Source organism: Cavia porcellus, unplaced genomic scaffold (assembly GCF_034190915.1).
Source record: "Cavia porcellus strain 051 isolate PalLab524CR breed Dunkin Hartley unplaced genomic scaffold, mCavPor4.1 scaffold_12, whole genome shotgun sequence".
In the NCBI taxonomy this organism is placed as follows: domain Eukaryota; kingdom Metazoa; phylum Chordata; class Mammalia; order Rodentia; family Caviidae; genus Cavia; species Cavia porcellus.
This window is the reverse complement of record NW_026947495.1, coordinates 43,680,771-43,701,165: the sequence shown is the minus strand read 5'-3', so window position 1 is coordinate 43,701,165 and position 20,395 is coordinate 43,680,771. Positions and strand designations below refer to the sequence as shown.

General features: G+C 34.5%; 1 protein-coding gene across 5 annotated transcripts in view; it reads right to left on the bottom strand.

Annotated features, from left to right (window-relative positions):
• Galnt13 (polypeptide N-acetylgalactosaminyltransferase 13) overlaps nucleotides 1–20,395 on the bottom strand; it is a 464,434-nt gene that overhangs the window by 131,060 nt on the left and 312,979 nt on the right. For all 5 annotated transcript variants that reach the window (XM_063259105.1, XM_063259107.1, XM_063259108.1 and 2 more), the window contains exon 8: nucleotides 897–1,077. In XM_063259105.1, the coding sequence (XP_063115175.1) occupies nucleotides 897–1,077 (181 nt within the window). The remainder of the gene's footprint in view (nucleotides 1–896; nucleotides 1,078–20,395) is intronic.

Genomic DNA, 20,395 nt, shown 5'->3' with positions numbered 1-20,395 from the left:
TACTTGAAATTATTTTGTCAATAGAGATGAATTTCTGTGAGTTTATGCTTTGGCTTCTTGATTATCCTTTGAAATCATAACTCAAGTTTTTTTTTTTTTTCTTTCTCTGGTAACATTACTGGTTTTTTACATAATGCTTCAATTTTTTTGGCTTTTTTAAAGAATAAGAAATATAACTGAAAAAAATGTAGAAAACTATAAAGGGGAAAATGTCACCATTCAGTAATGGAATTTTTCTCAAAATAACTTTTTTTAACTGATAGGTTTTTTTAAAGTTTGGAAAATTTAAAATACATATAAAATTAATGTAAAATAATGAAATTAATCAAAATTCTGTTATTCCAAGATGTCCTAATTTTTACTTCTACATATAATTTTATATAACTAAAATAAAGATAACATATTATCATTCTATATTATTCTTTCTACTTAAATTTATAAGTATTTCATAACAATTCTTTTTCAAAACATGAATTACCAAAATCTGCACACTTTTCCATCTGCTTTTAAAGTCAATTAACCTTTCCTTAGATTTTTAAGTAAATAAAGACATGCAAAATATTCCTGTTTAAAAACACACAAAACTTTTAAATTGATCTAATAAGTGCTAATTATATTTGGGTATTTCTGTGTACTGCTTGCTCTATTTTTGTTGAGAACAAATAAAAGAAAAATTAAGAGACAAAGAATGAAAGAGGAATATTTAAGCACCTGAAACACTCTCTCATTTAGATAAAAACCGAGAGTGTAGTAGATTTTTCTTATGTGTAATTTTCTGCAATATATTGGTAATGCCATTTATTAAATCTAATAGAGTAAGAGCAATAATGAAATATGTCAACATGTTTAAATTTCATTTTCACTTGTAAAGGAATAAAAATGCCAGAATTGCATACCTGGGGATATGATATAGAAGAAGTCTTTAAATTCATCCATCCAAACTTCTGCCAGTCTGCGGTTGTTCTTGTTGATGACATGACCAGTGCCACCCGGGAAAGTGTACGGGGTGGCCTTCCGAAACACATGACCGACATGGGAGCACGTCACAATCTCCAGGGAGCCTCCACACTGCCAAATCTGGGGAAAAGAACAATTGCTTTATAACAACTATTACAAAAAAATACAATAAGGATATATGAGAACAATTTAAGCTTAGGTCAATACTTCAGATATTATGTTTCAAAGAAATATAGGACAGACACAAAATAACCCTAGTGTGCTTCTATTTGACAAAGGATCCTAATTTGTGATATCTCAATACAATTACACACTTGTAGCATTGAATCATGACAGTAAGTTATAACTAACTGTATTCATGATATTTTGTTGTACACTGTAAATTCTAGTTTCTAGTACTTAATCTTATTGCTTTTTAAAATAGATATTTGTTTTAAGATGTAATATCAAAAACAATTTAATTTTAAGCAAAGTCATTCCATTTTAATTCACGGATCTGGAAATTTAAGTGATCATTCCCTCTCTATTTTGATTTTTGGATATGTGGTTCTCACTGAAATATGCTGGCGTGCCTTTGTATTAGTGAAACATGTATACATTTTTCAAAATGTATCTTTAAGTTCAGCTATTTTTCACCATGCTTGGTGGCATGTGCTTGTAATCTCAGCTCTTGGGAGGCTGAAACAGGAGGACCACCACAAATTCAAGGCCAGCCTGGGATACATAATAACCTGACTGAAAGCCTGAGTCATATAGAAAAACTGTCTTAAAAACAAACCAACTGAAAATAATTCACTTTTGTTGGATGCTTTAAAGAGAGATTTAACTTTAATTTTTTTTTGATTTAAACATAGTTTTACTGATGACCTAACCATATTGCACTGTAACAAGCAGTTTTTTTTATTTAACTATCTCTTACAAAACATACCATATAGTACATGGTAGCCTATGATTTACTATGAAGTTGAGGCTAATAAGCACTGTCTAAATTATCCACAAAACATGCATAAAATTTCATTGTACAGGCTCCACCAATAGTATGAATTTTTACATGGGTATGTGTACATACACACACAGTTAGCCTTTTACAACATAAACTTTAAATCTGTGACTTCAACTATGAACCAAAAGAATTGAAAAAAATGTTATCTACACTGAACCTGTATAGATATTTCTTGTCTTTGTCCCCTAAAATTACAGCATGACAACTACTACAGAGAATTCATATCATTTATAATAAATAATGTAAAGTATATAGAAGGATATGCAAAAGTTATATGAAAATATATCAACTTATGTAACTGAATTGAGCAGTTACACACATATAAGGGACATTGGAATGAATCTCCCCATGAGTTTCATACAATAAACAAAGACAATTATCATTTCTATGGAAATTTTTTGAAAGCTTCATATTTTGAAGTGTGACAACAAATTCCAATAGGTCTGACTCCCTTTACCCTTTTCTGGCACTCCTCTAACAGTAATAACTTATATTGCTATAGTATAATACCAAACCAAAAAAAATGATATTGGCATAATATCACTAACTTGACTACAGACAAAATATTACAACAAAATATCATATGTTTAGAACAGGTGGTGGTTGATACAACAACCAAGCCAGGAACATGATTACATTCTATCCGTCTCTTTACAACAGAAAGAGCTCGGTCTTTCTTCTTCTTTTTCTAAGAAAACCAGTTCTATTGTAGTGAGGTCCCACCTTTATGGGCTCATTTAATTTTTAATCACTCCTTATAAGCCTGTCTTAATCACTTTGGTTAATTACACAAAACTAGACATCCACATATTAAAAAAAAAAAAAAAAAAAAAAAAAGAAAGAAAAAAAGAAAAAGAATTCTTTTGGCTCATAATTCAGTCCATAGTTGGCTGGGTCCAAGGCAGCAATACCATGGTAAAAGGCCTGAGTGTAGGAAAGTTGGTCATCTAATGGCATTCAGAAAACAGAGCCCCTGCAGAGGAGTCCAAAAGGAAACTACAATATTCCACGTCATCATGCAGTAACCAGGTTTTTCTGGCCAAACCCCACCTCATATCAGTACAATCAACTGCTAAAATCATTGGTGAATGAAGCCACAGGTGAGTAGAGCATCCCCAATATCCATCAACCATCCACAAGCCCTACCTTTTAATATATGGGAATCTGGGGGGACATTCTAGACCTAAGTCGTAACAAAGGCCAAATTCCAAATACAACTCTACAGGGTGTTACAGTCCCAAATAAGAATTTTGAAAGAACATGATTCAGCCTACAGCATAATCTCACTCTGTTTCCAATGCCATGATCTATGAGCTAACCTGCATCTCTTGTCTATCAATTGAAAAAGACACTTAATTGATTTGTGGTTTTTACTGTTGTATTTTTTCCCCTAAGAGATCAGAGTTTTTTGGAGCTTAAATAATTTTACTTTATTTCTCTGTTCAAATTGTTCAGTGGTTTTTCATTGCCCTGTGAATATAAACAAAATCCTTTAACAGGTCCTGTAGGACTCCACATGATTCTCTAGTTCTATAAATATGGTGATATTGACTCTCTGTCATTTCCTAGAATAAGTTTTTTCCACAACAAAGCCTCAACACCTGCTTTCCCTATACCTGCATTACAGTTCTGGTAAGTATGGCTGTGTTTCATGCTTTGGATCTCAGCTGAAACTTCAGTTCATCAGAGAAATCTTCCTTAATTGACATTTTTAAAGTAGACCCATCCATTGATTTTGTCTAATAAAAGTCTGTTTAGTTCATCCATTGTTTATCACCGTCTGTCAATTATTTATTCATGTTCCTGTCTACTTTATTTCTTCAACCTGAATATGGATGTTAAAAGGGCAGTGGAGATGTCCACTAGTTTTTCACACTAGAATGAAGCTGTGCTACATACATAGTAAACACCACTATGATTTTGATGAACAATAAAATTAACAAAGTTTACATGAAAAAAGGGTATCCCTGTTTTAAGATTTACACAGAGGCATTTTGGAGGATATTATATTTTTGTTAGTAATATTTTTAATATTAAATTAGGCAAGCAAATCCCATCAAAGCCATGCATGCTGCTACACATATCTTGAAATTGAGAATGTTCTTTGGAGGTCATAGCACAACATAAAACAATCAAAAATGGTTCGTGGCGAATGGGGTACTATGAGATACCATCTTAGCTTTCAATGTGCTCTCACAGATGAGTACCCAGTCTCACACTAATCTCTTTTAAAAACATGATTTGATAAAGCACTCAGGCGTTCATACTGTGACCAGGCCTTTCCAAAAGAAAAGGCTTCCCAAATCCAGAAGAAATAATACAATGCATGTTGTGTATGCAAGGTATTTAATATCTTTTCTGTTATTTTGAAGAATGCTGTTAATGGTGAGAAAGCTTTTTCTGCACTCGTATGGATTAGGCACAAAGGAAAGTTTTTTTTTTTTTTTTTTTTTCCCTCTTTCCTAAGCCAAATAGGGAGCTGACTGAATGCGGTCAGGTTTATCAACTGCTAAAAAGATACCATATTGTAATCCAAGTGCTACCTTGAGAAGGGAGCAAAATGTGTTCTGAATGCTCTTAGGAAAGCTTGAAGTGTGAAGGAAACATGACACTTGTAAACTAGGAAATCACTTCTAATGTAGATTAATTCTGCAAGTAGGTTTAGGGTTTACTGTACACATTTCTCTTCAGAATAATGAAGTCTAAAGTGGCATTTGCAGACTGTGGAGGGGGAGAACCAGGTCTCACAAGGAGGTGACCCCTGCCCGGAAACCAGTGCCATCCCAGGGATGCTGCTGGAGTGGGGACAGCCAGACCCAAGCCTCTCTCTGTGAGTCACTCATTAGCAGACTGTGGAGGGAGAGAACAAGGCCTGATCAGGAGAGGATCCCTGCCTGGAACCCATATCATTTTCATTGTTTTTTGGGGTGGGGTTTTATTCTCTTTTGTTTTGTTTGATTATGTCAAACCCAGCAGCTTTGTAAAAGAATGCAAGCTATTTAAAAGAAAGAAGCTATTTTTAAAAAAGCAAGACATATGGTAACCATTTTGTATTTGCTATTGTTTTGTTTTGAAGTCCTTTATTGCATTCATTGCTTTGATTTTATTGTTTCTATTCTATTCTGTTCTAATCAATTTTTACTATGCTGGAAGGTATCTGCAGCTATTTTGAAGACAAGAAAAAGCATTATGGAAACTACTGTTGATATCGAAAGGTTTTGAAGTCCTGTATGATTTATACTGGTTTATTTTAATTGAATTTATTGTTTTATTTTCTTTGGTTTTATCCTTTTTAAAATAAAAAAAAAATAAAAGAATACTTAAATTTAATCATGGAGTGATCCTGAGTTAACAGTTTCCGTTGTTTTTGTAGTTATTTTTGAGATAAGATCTCACTGTGCAGTTCAGGCAGACCTAGAGTTAACTTTGTAGCCCTGGTGGTCTGGAACTTGCAATGATCATCCTGCCTCAGTCTCCCAAGTGCTGAAATAACAGGCATGTGCCACCATGTCTGGCTAATCCTGTGTTGATGTGGTCTTTAATTGAAACTAGACTTTATGAATTTCTGGGGTTTATAGAGCATGGGACACAGAAAAGAAAAGAAAAAACTGCGGGACTAACAATATAGCAAGCAAATCAGTAATGAAATGCACTATTGAGAAAGATTGATGAGGATGACATGGAGTTAAAGAGACTAAGTTCTCCCTCTCCCAAAAACTCTCAGACAGTAGACAGGATACAGTTTGAAGCAGGATGCAGCTATTAGCAAACACTGAAACTGTGTACGGGAGATAAGCACATGTGTAGAGGACGACAGAAGAGAGGGTACCACACTGAGCCAAAAATAGGAAGATCTCTTCTAGATGAGACCTGCTATTTTTCTAGTTATATTATTTGGCATGCATGCTGGAGAGGGCAATCCCCAAATTTATGCCCTTCCTCATTGCAGGTTCCTCTGTTAGCCCAGGACTGTAGAGAAAAGAGAATCTTAGCTATACAGTGAATATGAAACTAGAGCTTTGAATTTCACATGAGATTTTCCAATTACTGAAAGCATCAAGTGTGAAGAAAACTTGACCCTAGTAAAATGACATTAGATAAAAAGGGCTATTCTTCAGAGCATGAAAACAATGACTAGTAAATATATTAAAACACTATAACTGTAAATTCACCGAATGGCATGCATAATCCGGTAATTGACAGTTGTGTTGTGCTTTCCACATTTTCATTTTGGAAAATGAAGGTTAGCACTGTGGTTTTGTAAATGAGAAGCTCAAGGTTCATTACTTGTACTCTATCATTTCCTGATCCTAGAAGGGCTTCTAGGCTTATTGGTTCTTCACAGAACATGATACCCCATAATGCGGCATCTTAGCATTTAAGAAAACTACAGGAACTGTAAGGTCACTCTGGCCTTTTCCTATTTTGCTCACCAGAAACATGATAACAAAGGAGTTTTCTGACCTATTTCAACTAAAAGTTGATCAGACCACTCCATTCCTGACCAATGCTACTGAGGCCAACAAGAATCTGAACAAGCCTTGCTAAATCCTTCCACTTCTGTTCCCCTTCTCTGCCAAGAGCCTTTTATTACTTTTAGACTATGCCCTTACCATTCAGTCATACTTTATAGGGCTGTCCACTCTACAATGATTTTAAACTTAAATTACAGCATTTTCAATGGGTTTTGGGTACCATTTCTAAAGGTTTTCTTGTCATATAACACATTAGTTAAAATATGTTTGGTATAATATTTCCTCTTGCTAAACTCTTTGTTATGAAGATATCCACCATAAACCTTGTGATAGGTAAAGAAAAGAAATCTATTTTTCTCCTAAATCTGAATATGCATAAAAAAAGGAGAAAGAAAATTGATTTGAAATCTTTTAAAATGGAGTTCTGGTGATCTTTCTCCTTTTACTGTCTCTCTCTTTTTATTTTATGGAAAAAATAAAACAAAATTTTATAACAAAATACTAGAAGAATAACTATAGTTGATACCTTGTTATCTTCAAATTAGTTACTGAGAGTACAAAATATGGGTATAAAAAATTCTCCAAACAATATTGGCATGAAGCTATCTTTTCAAAGAACTAAGATAAACTAGTAACATAGCAATCATGTAATTTTTTTATCTTTCTGTCTTTTCCCTTTTCCCTACCCTAGTTACTCTTTCCTTTTGAACAATTTCTTACCATTTCACAACATCTATTGTACATTTTAGCCCTTTTTTAGTGTTTCAGGTTCTCACACCAGGGAGACAATATGATGTTTACACATGTGAGTCTGATTTATTATATTTATGAGCATGCTCTCAAGTTGCATCCATTTGCCTATAAATGTCTGTAGTTTATCTTTTTGGCTGAAAAGTACTCCATTGTATAAAAAAAGTGAACTTTTTTACCCATTCCTTGGATGATATACATTTGGGCTGTTTTCAAGATTTAACTATTACAAATTATGCTTGCTATAAACATAGTGTGGAAATTAGTACAGATATTCCTCAAAAAATAAGGATTAGATGTTCCATTTGGCCCAGCTATTCCCCTTCTGGGTATCCTTTATCTCTTAATAGGCAAAATTGAGTATCCATAAAGATTTGATTTTATGTTACTCACAATGAGATTTTGTATACATATATAATATATACAGGCATAATGCCCTAAAATGTCTGTTGCTTGTAAGACATAAGGAAAACTTCTCATAACTTTGACATTCAGAAATGAGGCAGTTATTAAATATATCTAGTAAAGATGTGTAGAAGTGATAGTAACTGTTCAATAATTCAGTGAATACGCCTGAAATACTTCCTGTGCATATTTCTCCCAGTTATCATATGTGCGCACAGAATGTATTGACAAACACTAATACTCCATTTTAGGTAAATATTTAACACTAAACTTGAAAAAGTTTAACATATGCATATATAAACATTACTTTAATATCTGGTCATAGTCATACTAAGTTAATATAAAAATAAGACAATTGATTACTTACAAAATGTTACTATGTGCTGATACGGGTAGATAATGTAAAATAATTAAGAAATAAAAGGTTCTCAGAAAACTATATAGTTGAATGTTAAGTAGAAAAAATTCAAATTGAGTAGAGTCTCCAGGGACTGCTTTTGATAATATCCCTTAGTGCACCAGACAGTTATGAAATAAGCAAACAGATATATTTCATTAGTTGCCCTACTTTCTCTACCTATTTTAAAATTATGTAAGTTTTTGAAGACTTAATTTTCCCATTAGAAAGTAGTGGCAAAATCTTAATGAAATTTTATGCATAAAGAACCACACTTGCCCTTGATACAAGGTGAAGTAAAATGGTACCTAGTAATCATTTAACTTGTGTTGTTTTTATTAGAAAATAAGTACTTGTACATTATTAGCTGATTCTTACTTCTTAAAAATTATTTGAAATGATAATTTTTACATGTCTTAAAATTATACTATCAGTATTAGCAACTAGCTGCACAGCAGTGAGTTTAAAATAATAATTAATTTCCAATTAGAATACTACATTTTTCTTTAAAATTGTTTTATAATTTCTAAATAAATGTCTCCTTAAGGGAAGACTCTCAATTACTGTGTATCTTTTTGATACATTGTAGGTTGGACTTTGGGCTGTTAGGTAGAAAAAAAGTGAAGAAAAGAGAAGAACTAAAAAGGATAAAATAATAGAAAGGTACTGGTTTTACCAAGCATGGTGTTAAAACACAGAACTGTATTGAAATGACATCAAAGTAGCACGTGTATGAACCAGTGTACAGCAGGGACATGATGAAGTAGAGGTGACCACATACAGAAACTTTAATTTCATCTCCAACTCCTCTTGAGCACAAACCACTCCCAATAGTTCGAATACACAATAAAAAAGATACTCTATTATACAGATTTTACAGTATACATTATATTTTATTTGCTCTGAAGTTCCTGACCTTTAGAATTACCACACATTATGGCCATTGTTATGTTTGTTCTACATCTCTTACTAGAGACACTGATATTATGGAAAATCTCAGTCCCCTTTTAGATTAACAGGGAAACACACAAGTCCTGACTGTGTTACGGAAAATCTTACACATTCTGCTTAAATGAAGCATGTGAAAATAGTAGACAAGAAATTAAGATTATATAGTAGTCTACTGGATATTGAAAATCCTACATAATATAAGGTAGTTTTGCTTAAAAAATCTAGTGTCTAGATTTTTATATTTATACCAAATATTGCTTTTTTATGAACTAATTTTCCTAAACAAAAAATTCAAGAAGGAATACATGATAAAGATATAAATTTTCATTTTTTCAATAATCAGTATTCTTAAAGTGTAATAAATCTGGAGGTTCTGGAAGTCTTTTCAGTACATTTAACATTAACATTAAGATAAAACAAAAATTATCAGAATCTGTATGTTCCTTTATTATGCAATTAACCTAATGGATAAATGTCCACTGTGAAAAAACTATATATAGCTGCAACCAGAAACTAGATAGAATGTGACTATGACTTACTAAAGGATATTTGAATCAGATAGTCTGCAGTTAAGTCTGGTGCACTACTGTATCAAATGATGTGAGTGCCTGTCTGATATCTGTAGCATCTGCTTCTTCCAGCTACAGTGAAACTCATGACAGCTGCATGAGGCTGCCCTAGAATTCATGCCAGAACAATTCCTTTTGAATATCAGTAGACCACCTGGGTTCCCAGCTGCAGTGCGTGACATCTCCTGCTCTTTCAGATGCCAGGAATACATACTGAGAAGTTTGGTGGAAAAGAAAACCTAGTACATCACAAAGTTACCCTCTGGCTTCCCAGTCTCTTTATTTGTAAATAAATGTCCATCTTTCCAGACTGTGGTTTCCTCATTTTAGTTGAAATGGAATTTTCTGTGTAAATGGTAAGTTTTCAAGTGCTTTCCAAACATAAAAACCATGATGTATTTGAGAACAGGGAATGATCTCTTTCCTCCCAAGCATTTCCCCTCAGGACTTGGCTGGCATCTCCACAGAGATGCCATTGACTTTTTGTCAAGCATCCTACAGGGCTCTAGGGCACAGAGAAGGAATAATAAAACGTGGGTCTCTTCCTTCAAGCAGCTCACAGACTAGTTGAGCTGTGAATGGGATGTTGGACTTATTAAAGTTTAATCTTCAGTTTGCATTGACAGTTGAAGAGCAGTTTCCCATGGTACATGAAAGTGTCTGGCTGTTTTAAGAAGTACTCACTCCAAGCCTTGTCCTTTCATAGACAATATTCTTGACTCTTAGTTTTTAATCAGCTAGAGACATATTGTTTCTGATTAATAAAAAGCTGTAAATTTTGCATCAGGTAACTACTTTCTCAAGAGGGCATACATAAAATTCTAACACCACAAATAAAAAACTAATATTCCTTTCCAAAAATCACTCTACAAGTATTCCTTTCTAATGGGAATTATATAGCCCAACACATATGAAACACTTAAAAATATCTACGTTGATGTCACCCCCAGTGCCTGATAGAAATACCAAAAAAAAAAAAAAAAAAAAAAAAAAAACTACTATGACATGAGACTATACTCTAATTTTAAATTTCTTACTTTAATTTTTTTTTTAAATTGCAATTTTCTAGCCTGGTTATTGAAACCAAGGCTTTCAAACTGAGCTGAATTCCAGTCCATTTATCTGTTTAGTTTTTGTTTTCTTTTTTTTACGGGGGATCGAGTTCATAACCTTGCGCTTGCCAGGCAGGTGCTTGTGCCACTGAACTAACTCCCACACCTGATATTTTTTTTTTTCTTTTAAGATTTTTTTTTTTAAATTTTGAAGCAGTGTCACTAAGTGGGTAAGTTGCCTAAACTAGGGTAGAACTAACACTCCTTTTGCCTCAGCCTCCTAAAATGCTGGGATATGCGCCACTACTCCTAGCTCAGATTTTTATTGCTACAAAAACAATAGTGGTCATTGTAGATTATACTTCACAGTTTAGAAGAAGACAAGAAATAATCAGGGAGGTTGGGAATATAGCTGACTAGTAGAATGCCCACCTGATATGTGTGAAGTTCTTGGTATAATCCACAGTGGAAGGAAGGAAGGATGGACGGAAGGAAGAAGGGAAGGAGGAAGGAGGGAAGGAAGGGAAAATGAGTGATAGCAAGGCACCAAGGAAGAGAGGAGGGAGGGAGGGGAAAGGACAGTAAACAGATAACAAAATATCAATATCTAGCACACTACCTTGCTCAAAAACAAAAAGCAGGGTTGATTACAAAGTTTGTTTCTACAGATTTGAAGCTTGAAGCACAGTACAAATATTTTCTTCCTCTTAGTTTCATTAGAATTGCAAGACAATTTTCCCCTGATACTTAAAAACTGTTACGTAGAGAGCTCCAGTGCGAGTTTGTTTGCTGAAGAAGATGTGATTAGTCTAACATTTTCTCTTTCTAAAAGGTCCCAAGACCAATGCCATCTGTGTTTCTATGCTCTTTCCCTTCTACTTATCTGGAGCTGATAAAAATGGACCTGACTTGGTTTTCATTTCCACCCGGAAGCCTTAGCTTCTTGTTTTCATTTTAGAAAACAGGGAATCAAGTTAGGAGTCAGACTCTACTTTTGGCCACCTAAACCCTGAATAGTGGCCACTAGACTTGGAGTCTAGAGAAGTGGGTTTGAGTCTCAGCACATGACAATTTCGTTGAGAATCAAAACATTAAGCTATTGAAAAAATGGTAACAATTCACAGCATTATGCATCATGAAATAATGCATGTGAAACAGCACTGTCAACTAGAAAGTGTTACAGAGACGTACTTTATTATCTCTACATATTCTTCCAAGACCTGAAAGTATTTATCAAGTGAATTATGCTTGCCAAATACCTTCTCTATACATTATATTTTCATAATTTCTATCAGCTTATGTTTTATCATCTATGATAAAATAAAAGGATAGCAAATGCAAAATGATTACTTTGATACTATTTATCCTTTAGGTTATTATGCATTTTTATTTTACTTTCTGGTAAATTCTTTTTTTAGCTTTTTTCCTCTGCATATCTTCATAATCCAATTATCTTAGCGTCTTATATTCTATGATCTTGAATCTATCATCTGAAACTGCTTAGAGCTTTCGTTATTCTTTCTTACTTCTCTGCAGCATTTGACATGCTGTTGACAATCACCACAACTTTTTCAGTTTTTGTGATGTTATATTTGTCCTTCTCTGACAGCATCACTTAATAACCCCTTTCCTTCTCCCACCTCTAAATGTAGGTGCTAGTTAAGGACATGCCATGCTCTTCCGCTTCCCTTATTTTCTTTCTTGACAAACTCATCCATTCTCATGCTCAGTTAATTATAAATTCTATAAATTCTAAAGCTAACTCTCAAATCTGTCATCTGCTTTATACTTTGCCACTACTCTGTAACATGATTTCTACCTTCCTCGGGTATATCTTTAACTTTCCATGACCTTAAAGAGGCAAGATTTTCCATTCTGTTCCTTAAATGTGCAAATAAAGCTGTGGTTCCTGGGGTCTTCTCTTGCAGGGCCAGAAAGAAACAATCAAGGACCAACATCTTTCAGTTGATCTAATTGCTATTCAGACAGCTCATTGCAGCATTAATGTGAACACTTACCCCTTCAACAATTCATTACAGCTTCATATTTTAATTTAAGAATTCTAGAACATATGATGACTTCTCAACCCAAATAACTTTGTTGGATCAATTGAAAATATAGAACATAAAGTTGGCTTGATGAATTAAAATACAAAATTTAGAAATATAGAATTCATTGACCAATTAATATAGTCAAAAATATATGACTGGGATTGCTGGTCTATCAAGTAATTTTTAACAAAGGGGAAATATCATTAAAATTTGATAACTGAGTAGGGCATGCATCAATATCTTTACTTTAATCATTCAGGATAAAATAAAAGCATATCAATTACAAAATGATTGTTTCAGCTTCCCCCTTTAAACCCTAGAACTAAGAAGACTGCTGATCTTCAGCTGCCCTTCCCTTTCAACTCCCTGGACATAGGACAGCACAGATCTTTGGCTGCCCTTCCCCTGTGACCCCAGGATCTAGGAGGACAACAGATCTTCCTCTGCCCTTCCCCCTGACATCCCTGGACATAGTACTGCTGATCATCAGCTGCCCCTCCCCCTCTACACCCGGGACTAGTACTGTTGTAGATCATTGGCTGCCCCTCCTCTTCCTTGCCTCAGGATCTTGAATGGCAGCAGATTAACCTTGTTGGGATGATGGGAGACTCAGTAACTTCTCATCCAAACATAGGACCTTAGCAGGCTTGCATCAGTGTGGTGAGTTTGTCCATAAAATAGAGGACCTAATTGGGCAAACAGGAATAGTAGTAAAGTCCCATCTAGCTGTAGGGCCTTGGCAGGCCTGGCAGGATTGTGGGTAAGTCCTTCTTCCACACAGAGTATATTAGGTGGGTTGAAAAGAGTGATGACAAGGCCTCCCCCAAACTGGAGGAATTCAAAGGGGCTTATGAGACACCCAGTGAAATAGTAGAGTCCCAGCTAAGGCAAACACTATAGCCAGGTAGATCTGGTGGCCTGGAACAACCTGAAGACATATTAACAGCAGGAACTAAGGGTTGACTTATATCAATACTTCTAGGCTAGTCAACCTAGGAAGTATATAGGACTCACCCAACAGGCCCTGGAGGAGGAATTCAGGTGACTGCCCCTCCTGTTCACTGTGGTACCCAGCAACTAGACAAACATCAACCATAGAGTCAGACCCTAAGACATGCGCTAACTACAGTTAAGATTAGTGGGATGAAAACATCAAAAATTAGCCCAAAATGTGAAAATGAAAAAACAAAAAAGCAAGATGCAATCTCAAACATCTATTCTATCAGGAAAACAATATAGGAGACATTCAAATAGAGGACATTAAAACATATACACTTGAAATTTCTGAAAAGATATCAAGCAAAATAAAGAAACAAATACATGACACTATAGAGGAAATTAGTTTTGAAATAATTGCTCATGTAAAGACAGAAATGGCAACCTTAATAAATGAGTTGCTCGGCATAGCTAGAGAAGATATAGACATAAAAAAAGTACAGGAGCATGAGGAAATGATGGAATCCTTAAATGAACAACATAGAAAAGAAGCAGAATGCATGAAACAAATTCAAGAGATATTCAAGAAATAAAAATTTCTATAGAAAGCTGGCAAAATTGTTTGAATGAAGCTGGAGGATTGAATTTTGGACCTTGAGCACAGAATTACATCTAGCGATTATGAAATGAAAGAACTTTTTAAAATAACAAGGCATTATGAAATGACAATAGAACAGCTTCAAGATGATGCCAATAAAAGCAATATAACACTAATAGACATCATGAAGATGCAGGAGTCAATGCACATGACATTGATAAACTTTTGTAGAAGGAATAGCAGAAAATTCCCCAACTTGGGAAAAAATCTGATATAAATAGGGCAGTCATAACCAAAATAAATCTTTACCCAGACATATAATAATTAATATTCCAGACATACAACATGAAAATATAATACTAAAAGATGTTAGAGAAAAAGACAAAACTTATCTATCAAGGAAAGCCTATTAGAATGATGGCAGACTTTTCAGAACAATACCTCAAGGTAAGATGAGCTTAGAGTAAAGTATTTCAAGCTCTGAAAGAACACTTTCAATCCAGATTGATGTACCCTGCAAAACTTTCTTTGAAGTTTATTGGAGAAATAAGATACTTCCATGACAAAGAACAACTGAAGAAATTCTCATTCATGAAACCAACCCAAGAAAGAGTACTGAAAAACATTCTAGATAGAAATAAAAATGAATACATTTTCCAGAACAACAATAAAAAGAAACCACCAGACACAGCAAGTAATTAAACAAGGAAGGAAAATAGAAAATCAATAGCAGGAGAATAATATGACAAAGTTGAGCCAACAATGTAAATAGTCTCAATTCACCTATTAAAAGAAATAGGTTGACATAATGGATCAAGAAGCATAATATAACAATATACTATATACAAGAAACACATCTGACTCAAAAAGAAACTCACACAGTAAAAGTCAAAGGATGGAAAACAATATTCCATGTGACAGTAACCCATAAAAAGCAGGGGGAAATAACTATTATATTTGCAGACAATGTAAACTTCAAACCAAAAATGATCAAAAAAGATAAAGAAGGTCACTATATTCTTGTTAGTGCAATCATTCAAGAAGAAGAGTTAACAATCCTAAACATATGCACCAAATACAAAAGCACCCATTATATAAGATAAATACTAATAGATATGAAAACCAAATAAGCAACAACACAGTTGTAACAATGGACCTTAATATAGCATTGTCACAAAGAGATAGCTCAACTAGACACAAAGTCAGTGAAGAAATGAGTCAAACCTATGAGAAAATGGGCTTAGTAGATATTTACAGAATGATTCACCAACCACCTCACAATTCACAATCTTCACAGAAGTGCAAGGGACAGTCTCCAAAATAGACCATATACTAGGCCAAAGAACATTCTTCAATAAATGTAAAGGGATTAAAATTATCACATGAATGTTATCTGACCATAGTGCACTGAATTTGCAAATTATTGGCAAAAGAAATTGCAAAACCTGCATAAAAACATGGAAATTAAATAACAAATCTTTGAATAGTCAATGGGTTACAAGTGAAACTAAAGAAGAAATGAAACAATTTCAACAGTTCAATGAAAATGCAGATACAACATACAAAACCTATGGACATAATGGAAGCAGTCCTAGGGCAGAAATATATAGCAATAAATTGTCACATAAAGAAAACTGAACAAGCATAATCAAAAAACTTAGTGCTATATGTCAACCTTCTAGAAAAAGAAGAGTCACTGAAACACAAAGCTCACAGAAGAGAGGAAATTATAAAGATCAGAGCATAAATTAATGCAATACAGACTAAAAAGCAGTAAAATGAAATAATGAATAAAAGAGCTTGTTCTTTTAGGGAATAAACAAAACTGATAACCCACTAGTGAACCTTATCCAGAAAAAGAAATAAAATCTTGAAACCACACAATAAGAACTGAAAAGAGAGAAATTACTACAGATCCCATTGAAATTCAAAAGATTATGAATGAGGATCCAGAGGCCCCGTGGCCTGTGGTAAGTGCTCAGTGCACTCTCCCCGAAGCCCAGACTGTTCAGGACCCTCCAGGCTTCTGGGTGCCTTGAAGTGGATAAGTGGGTTTGAGGCATCTACATCTGCCTCCCCATCCCGGCTTCGCTTGGAGAACTGTGGAGCTTCCAACAAGCAGGTGGGTGCACAATATCCCTGAAGCCCAGCTTATCTGGAATTACGGAGTTCCAAACAGGCAGAAGAGGGCCATTGGTTCTACAGGCCCAGTGGCTTGGGGTAACAGGGTGCCAGAGTCTCAGGAGCTGTGAACATAGAAGGGGATTTCCAACAGACCCTGAGGAAGTTTTCAAATAACACTTGAAACATAGAAATATAGGAAAATGACAAAATGAAAGACCAAATTACAACCTCAAACCTCCAGCCCATCTCAAGAAACCCTAGGAGCAATGTATATAGAAGAAAATATATGCCATTCACCTCAAATATCGGACACAATAGCTACTGAAATTAACAAGCAAATCCAGGAAGCTTTAAAGGAATTCAAACTCGAAATAATCTCCTAGGTAAAAGAAGAAATGATAAAAGAAATGAAAGAGATTCTGAATATATCTAAAGAAAACACAGTTAAAAAATTGGAGGAACTAAACAAAAAGATAGAATCCCTAGATGAGCAATATAAGAAAAAAAGAGAATACCTGATGCAGATGCACAGAGATATACAGGAAATAAAAAGCTCCACTGAAAGTTGTAAAAACTGCCTCAATGAAAGTGAAGATAGAATTTCAGACCTTGAAGACAGGATTGCAGTTGTGAACAGGAAAGGAAAGATCTTTTAAAAATAACAAGGAATCAGGAAACAACAATTCAACAACTGCAAGATGATGCAAAGAAAAATAACATAAGAATGATAGGGATTAATGAAAAAGAAGGAGACAACATAAAGGATGTCAAGAGGATATTTAGAGAAGTAATAGCTGAAAATTTCCCAAGCATGAGATCAGAAAATGACATCAGGATCAGTGAACCATATAGAACTCCAAATAGTCATAACCAAAATAAAACTACACCCAGACATATAATAATCACCATCCCAAAAATCCAACACAAGAATAGATTATTAAAAGCTGTCAGAGAGAAAAGACAGATCACTTATAAAGGAAAACCTATCAGAATCACAGAAGGCTTCTCAGCACAAACGATAAAGTCAAGAAAAGCATGGAGTGAAGTATTCCAGATCGTAAAGCAAAATGATTTCCAACCTAGACTGATGTATCCTGCAAAACTATCATTCAAAATTGATGGTGAATTATGATACTTCCATGAAAAAGAACAGCTGAAGAACTTCATGAACATCAAACCAACCCTGCAAAGAATATTGAAAGACAGTTTAGATACACAAAGGAAAAAGCCACTAAGCAAAGCAGATAATTAAACAGAAAGAAAGATAAAAATGCAACAGCAGAGAGATAACATGTCAGCAATAAACCAGCATTTAACAGTAATAACCATTAATTTAAATGGTCTCAATGCACCAATCAAAGAAACAAACTAGCAGAATGGATCAAGAAACAAAATCCAACCATATGCTGTTTACAGGAAACCCATCTAACCCAGAAGGATACTCACAGACTGAAAGTCAAAGGATGGAAAACAATACTTCATGCAGCAGGAATCCAAAAAAAAGCAGGAGTAGCCATTCTGTTTGCAGACAACGTGAACTTTAAACCAACAATGACCATAAAGGACAAAGAAGGTCACTGCATAGTCGTTAGGGGAAAACTCCAAGAGGAAGAGATAACTATCTTAAATATATATGCACCAAACTACAGAGCATCCAGTTATATAACACAGAAATGAAAACTCAAAATATCTGTAACACAATTGTAACAGGAGACCTTAATACGCCATTGACACCAAGGGACAGATCAACCAGACAGAAAATGAGCAAAGAAATAACAGAACTGAATCACACCTGCGAACAAATGGATTTGATAGACATATACAGAATGTTCCACCCAACAACATCAGAATACACATTCTTCTCAGCAGTACACGGATCGTTCTCTAAAATAGACCATATATCAGCTCACAGAACATATTTAAACAAATGCAAGAGTTGAAATCATCCCCTTGCATGTTATCAGATCATAGCGCTTTGAAATTAGAAATTAATGATAAAAGATACTGCAAAAACCCCACAAACACATGGAAACTGAATAACACACTCTTGAGTAATCAGTGGGTCACAGAAGAAATTAAAGAAGAAATGAAACAATACCTAAAAGAAAATGAAAATGCAGATACAACTTACCGGAATTTGTGGGATGCAATGAAAGCCGTCCTCAGAGGAAAATTTATTGCACTGAGTTCCCACATCAGGAAAACAGAATGAATACAAATAAATAACTTGATGCTACACCTCAAACAGCTAGAAAAAGAAGAGCAAGTCAAGCCCAAAGCCAAAAGAAGAGAAGAAATTATAAAAATCAGAGCAGAAACCAATGCAATAGAGACTAAGAAAACAATCCAAAGAATCAACGAATCAAAGATTTGGTTCTTTAAAAGAATAAATAAAATCGATAAGCCCCTAGCCAACCTTATTTTTAAAAAGGGAAGAAAAAGCTCAAATTCATGCAATAAGAAATGAAAAAGGTGAAATCACTACAGACCCAGTAGAAATACAGAAGATCATCAACACCTATTTCGAAAACCTCTACTCTCAAAGGTTTGATAACACAGAAGAAATAGACAGATTCTTAGAAACATATGAAGTACCAAAGCTAGATCAAGAGGATGTAAAACTTTTGAATAACCCAATCTCTGTTAATGAAATTGAAAATGTAATTAAGTCCTTACCTACAAAGAAGAGCTCAGGCCCAGATGGATTCACTGCAGAATTCTACAAGAAATACAAAGAAGACCTAATGCCGACACTCCTCAAACTATTCAATGAAATTGAAAGGGAAGGAATCCTTACTAAGTCATTCCTGGAAACAAATATTACTCCAGTACCAAAACCTGAGGAAGACCCATCTAAAAAAGAGAACTATAGACTGATTTCCCTAATGAACACAGATGCAAAAATCCTCAATAAAATATTTGCAAATAGGATGCAGCAAATCATCAAGAAGATTATACACCATGACCAAGTAGGATTCATCCCAGGAATGCAAGAATGGTTCAACATACATAAATCAATAAATGTAATCCACCATATCAATAAAGCCAAAAGTAAGAATCACGTGATCATTTCTATAGATGTAGAAAAAGCCTTCGATAAGGTCCAACATTCATTCATGATAAGAACTTTACAGAAAATTGGAATAGATGGTCATTACCTCAATATAATAAAGGCCATTTATGACAAACCAACAGCCAGCATCATTCTAAATGGCCAAAAATTGAAAGCCTTTACTTTAAAATCAGGCATAAGACAAGGATGTCCTTTATCACCACTCCTATTTAATATATTACTGGAAGTACTAGCCAGAGCAATGAGGCAAGAGAGAGAAATAAAAGGGGTAAAGATAGGAAAAAAAGAAGTTAAATTATCATTGTTTGCAGATGACATGATACTCTACATAGAAGACCCCCTAAACTCAATTGAAAGACTCTTAGATACAATAAATAAATTCAGTAATGTAGCTGGATACAAAATCAATACTCAGAAATCAATAGCATTCCTATACACTAACAACAAAAATCACAGAGAGGGAAATAAGAGAAACCACACTCTTCATATTAGCAAGGAAAAAAATGAAATATTTAGGAATTACTCTTCCGAAAGAAGTGAAAGACCTATACAGTGAAAATTATAATACACTGAAGGAAGAAATTGAAGATGATCTCAGAAAATGGAAAGACATCCCTTGCTCATGGATAGGAAGAACAAACATTGTGAAAATGGCCATTCTCCCAAAACTGTTATACAGATTCAATGCAATCCCAATAAAAATACCATCAACATACCTTATTGTTCTAGAGAAATCACTTCTAAAATTCACCTGGAACCAGAAGAGACCTAGAATCACAAAGGCAATTCTAAGTAGCAAAGGCAAGGCAGGAGGCATCACAATCCCTGACTTGAAGTTATACTACAAAGCAACAGTAGTAAAATCAACATGGTATTGGAATCAAAACAGAGCCGAAGATCAATGGAATAGATTAGAAGATACAACCACAACTACAAACACACTCAACCACCTTATCTTTGATAAAGGAGCCAAGCAGGTCCACTGGAAGTACGACCGTATCTTTAATAAATGGTGCTGGAAAAACTGGCTCTCCGTATGCCAAAAACTAAAGCT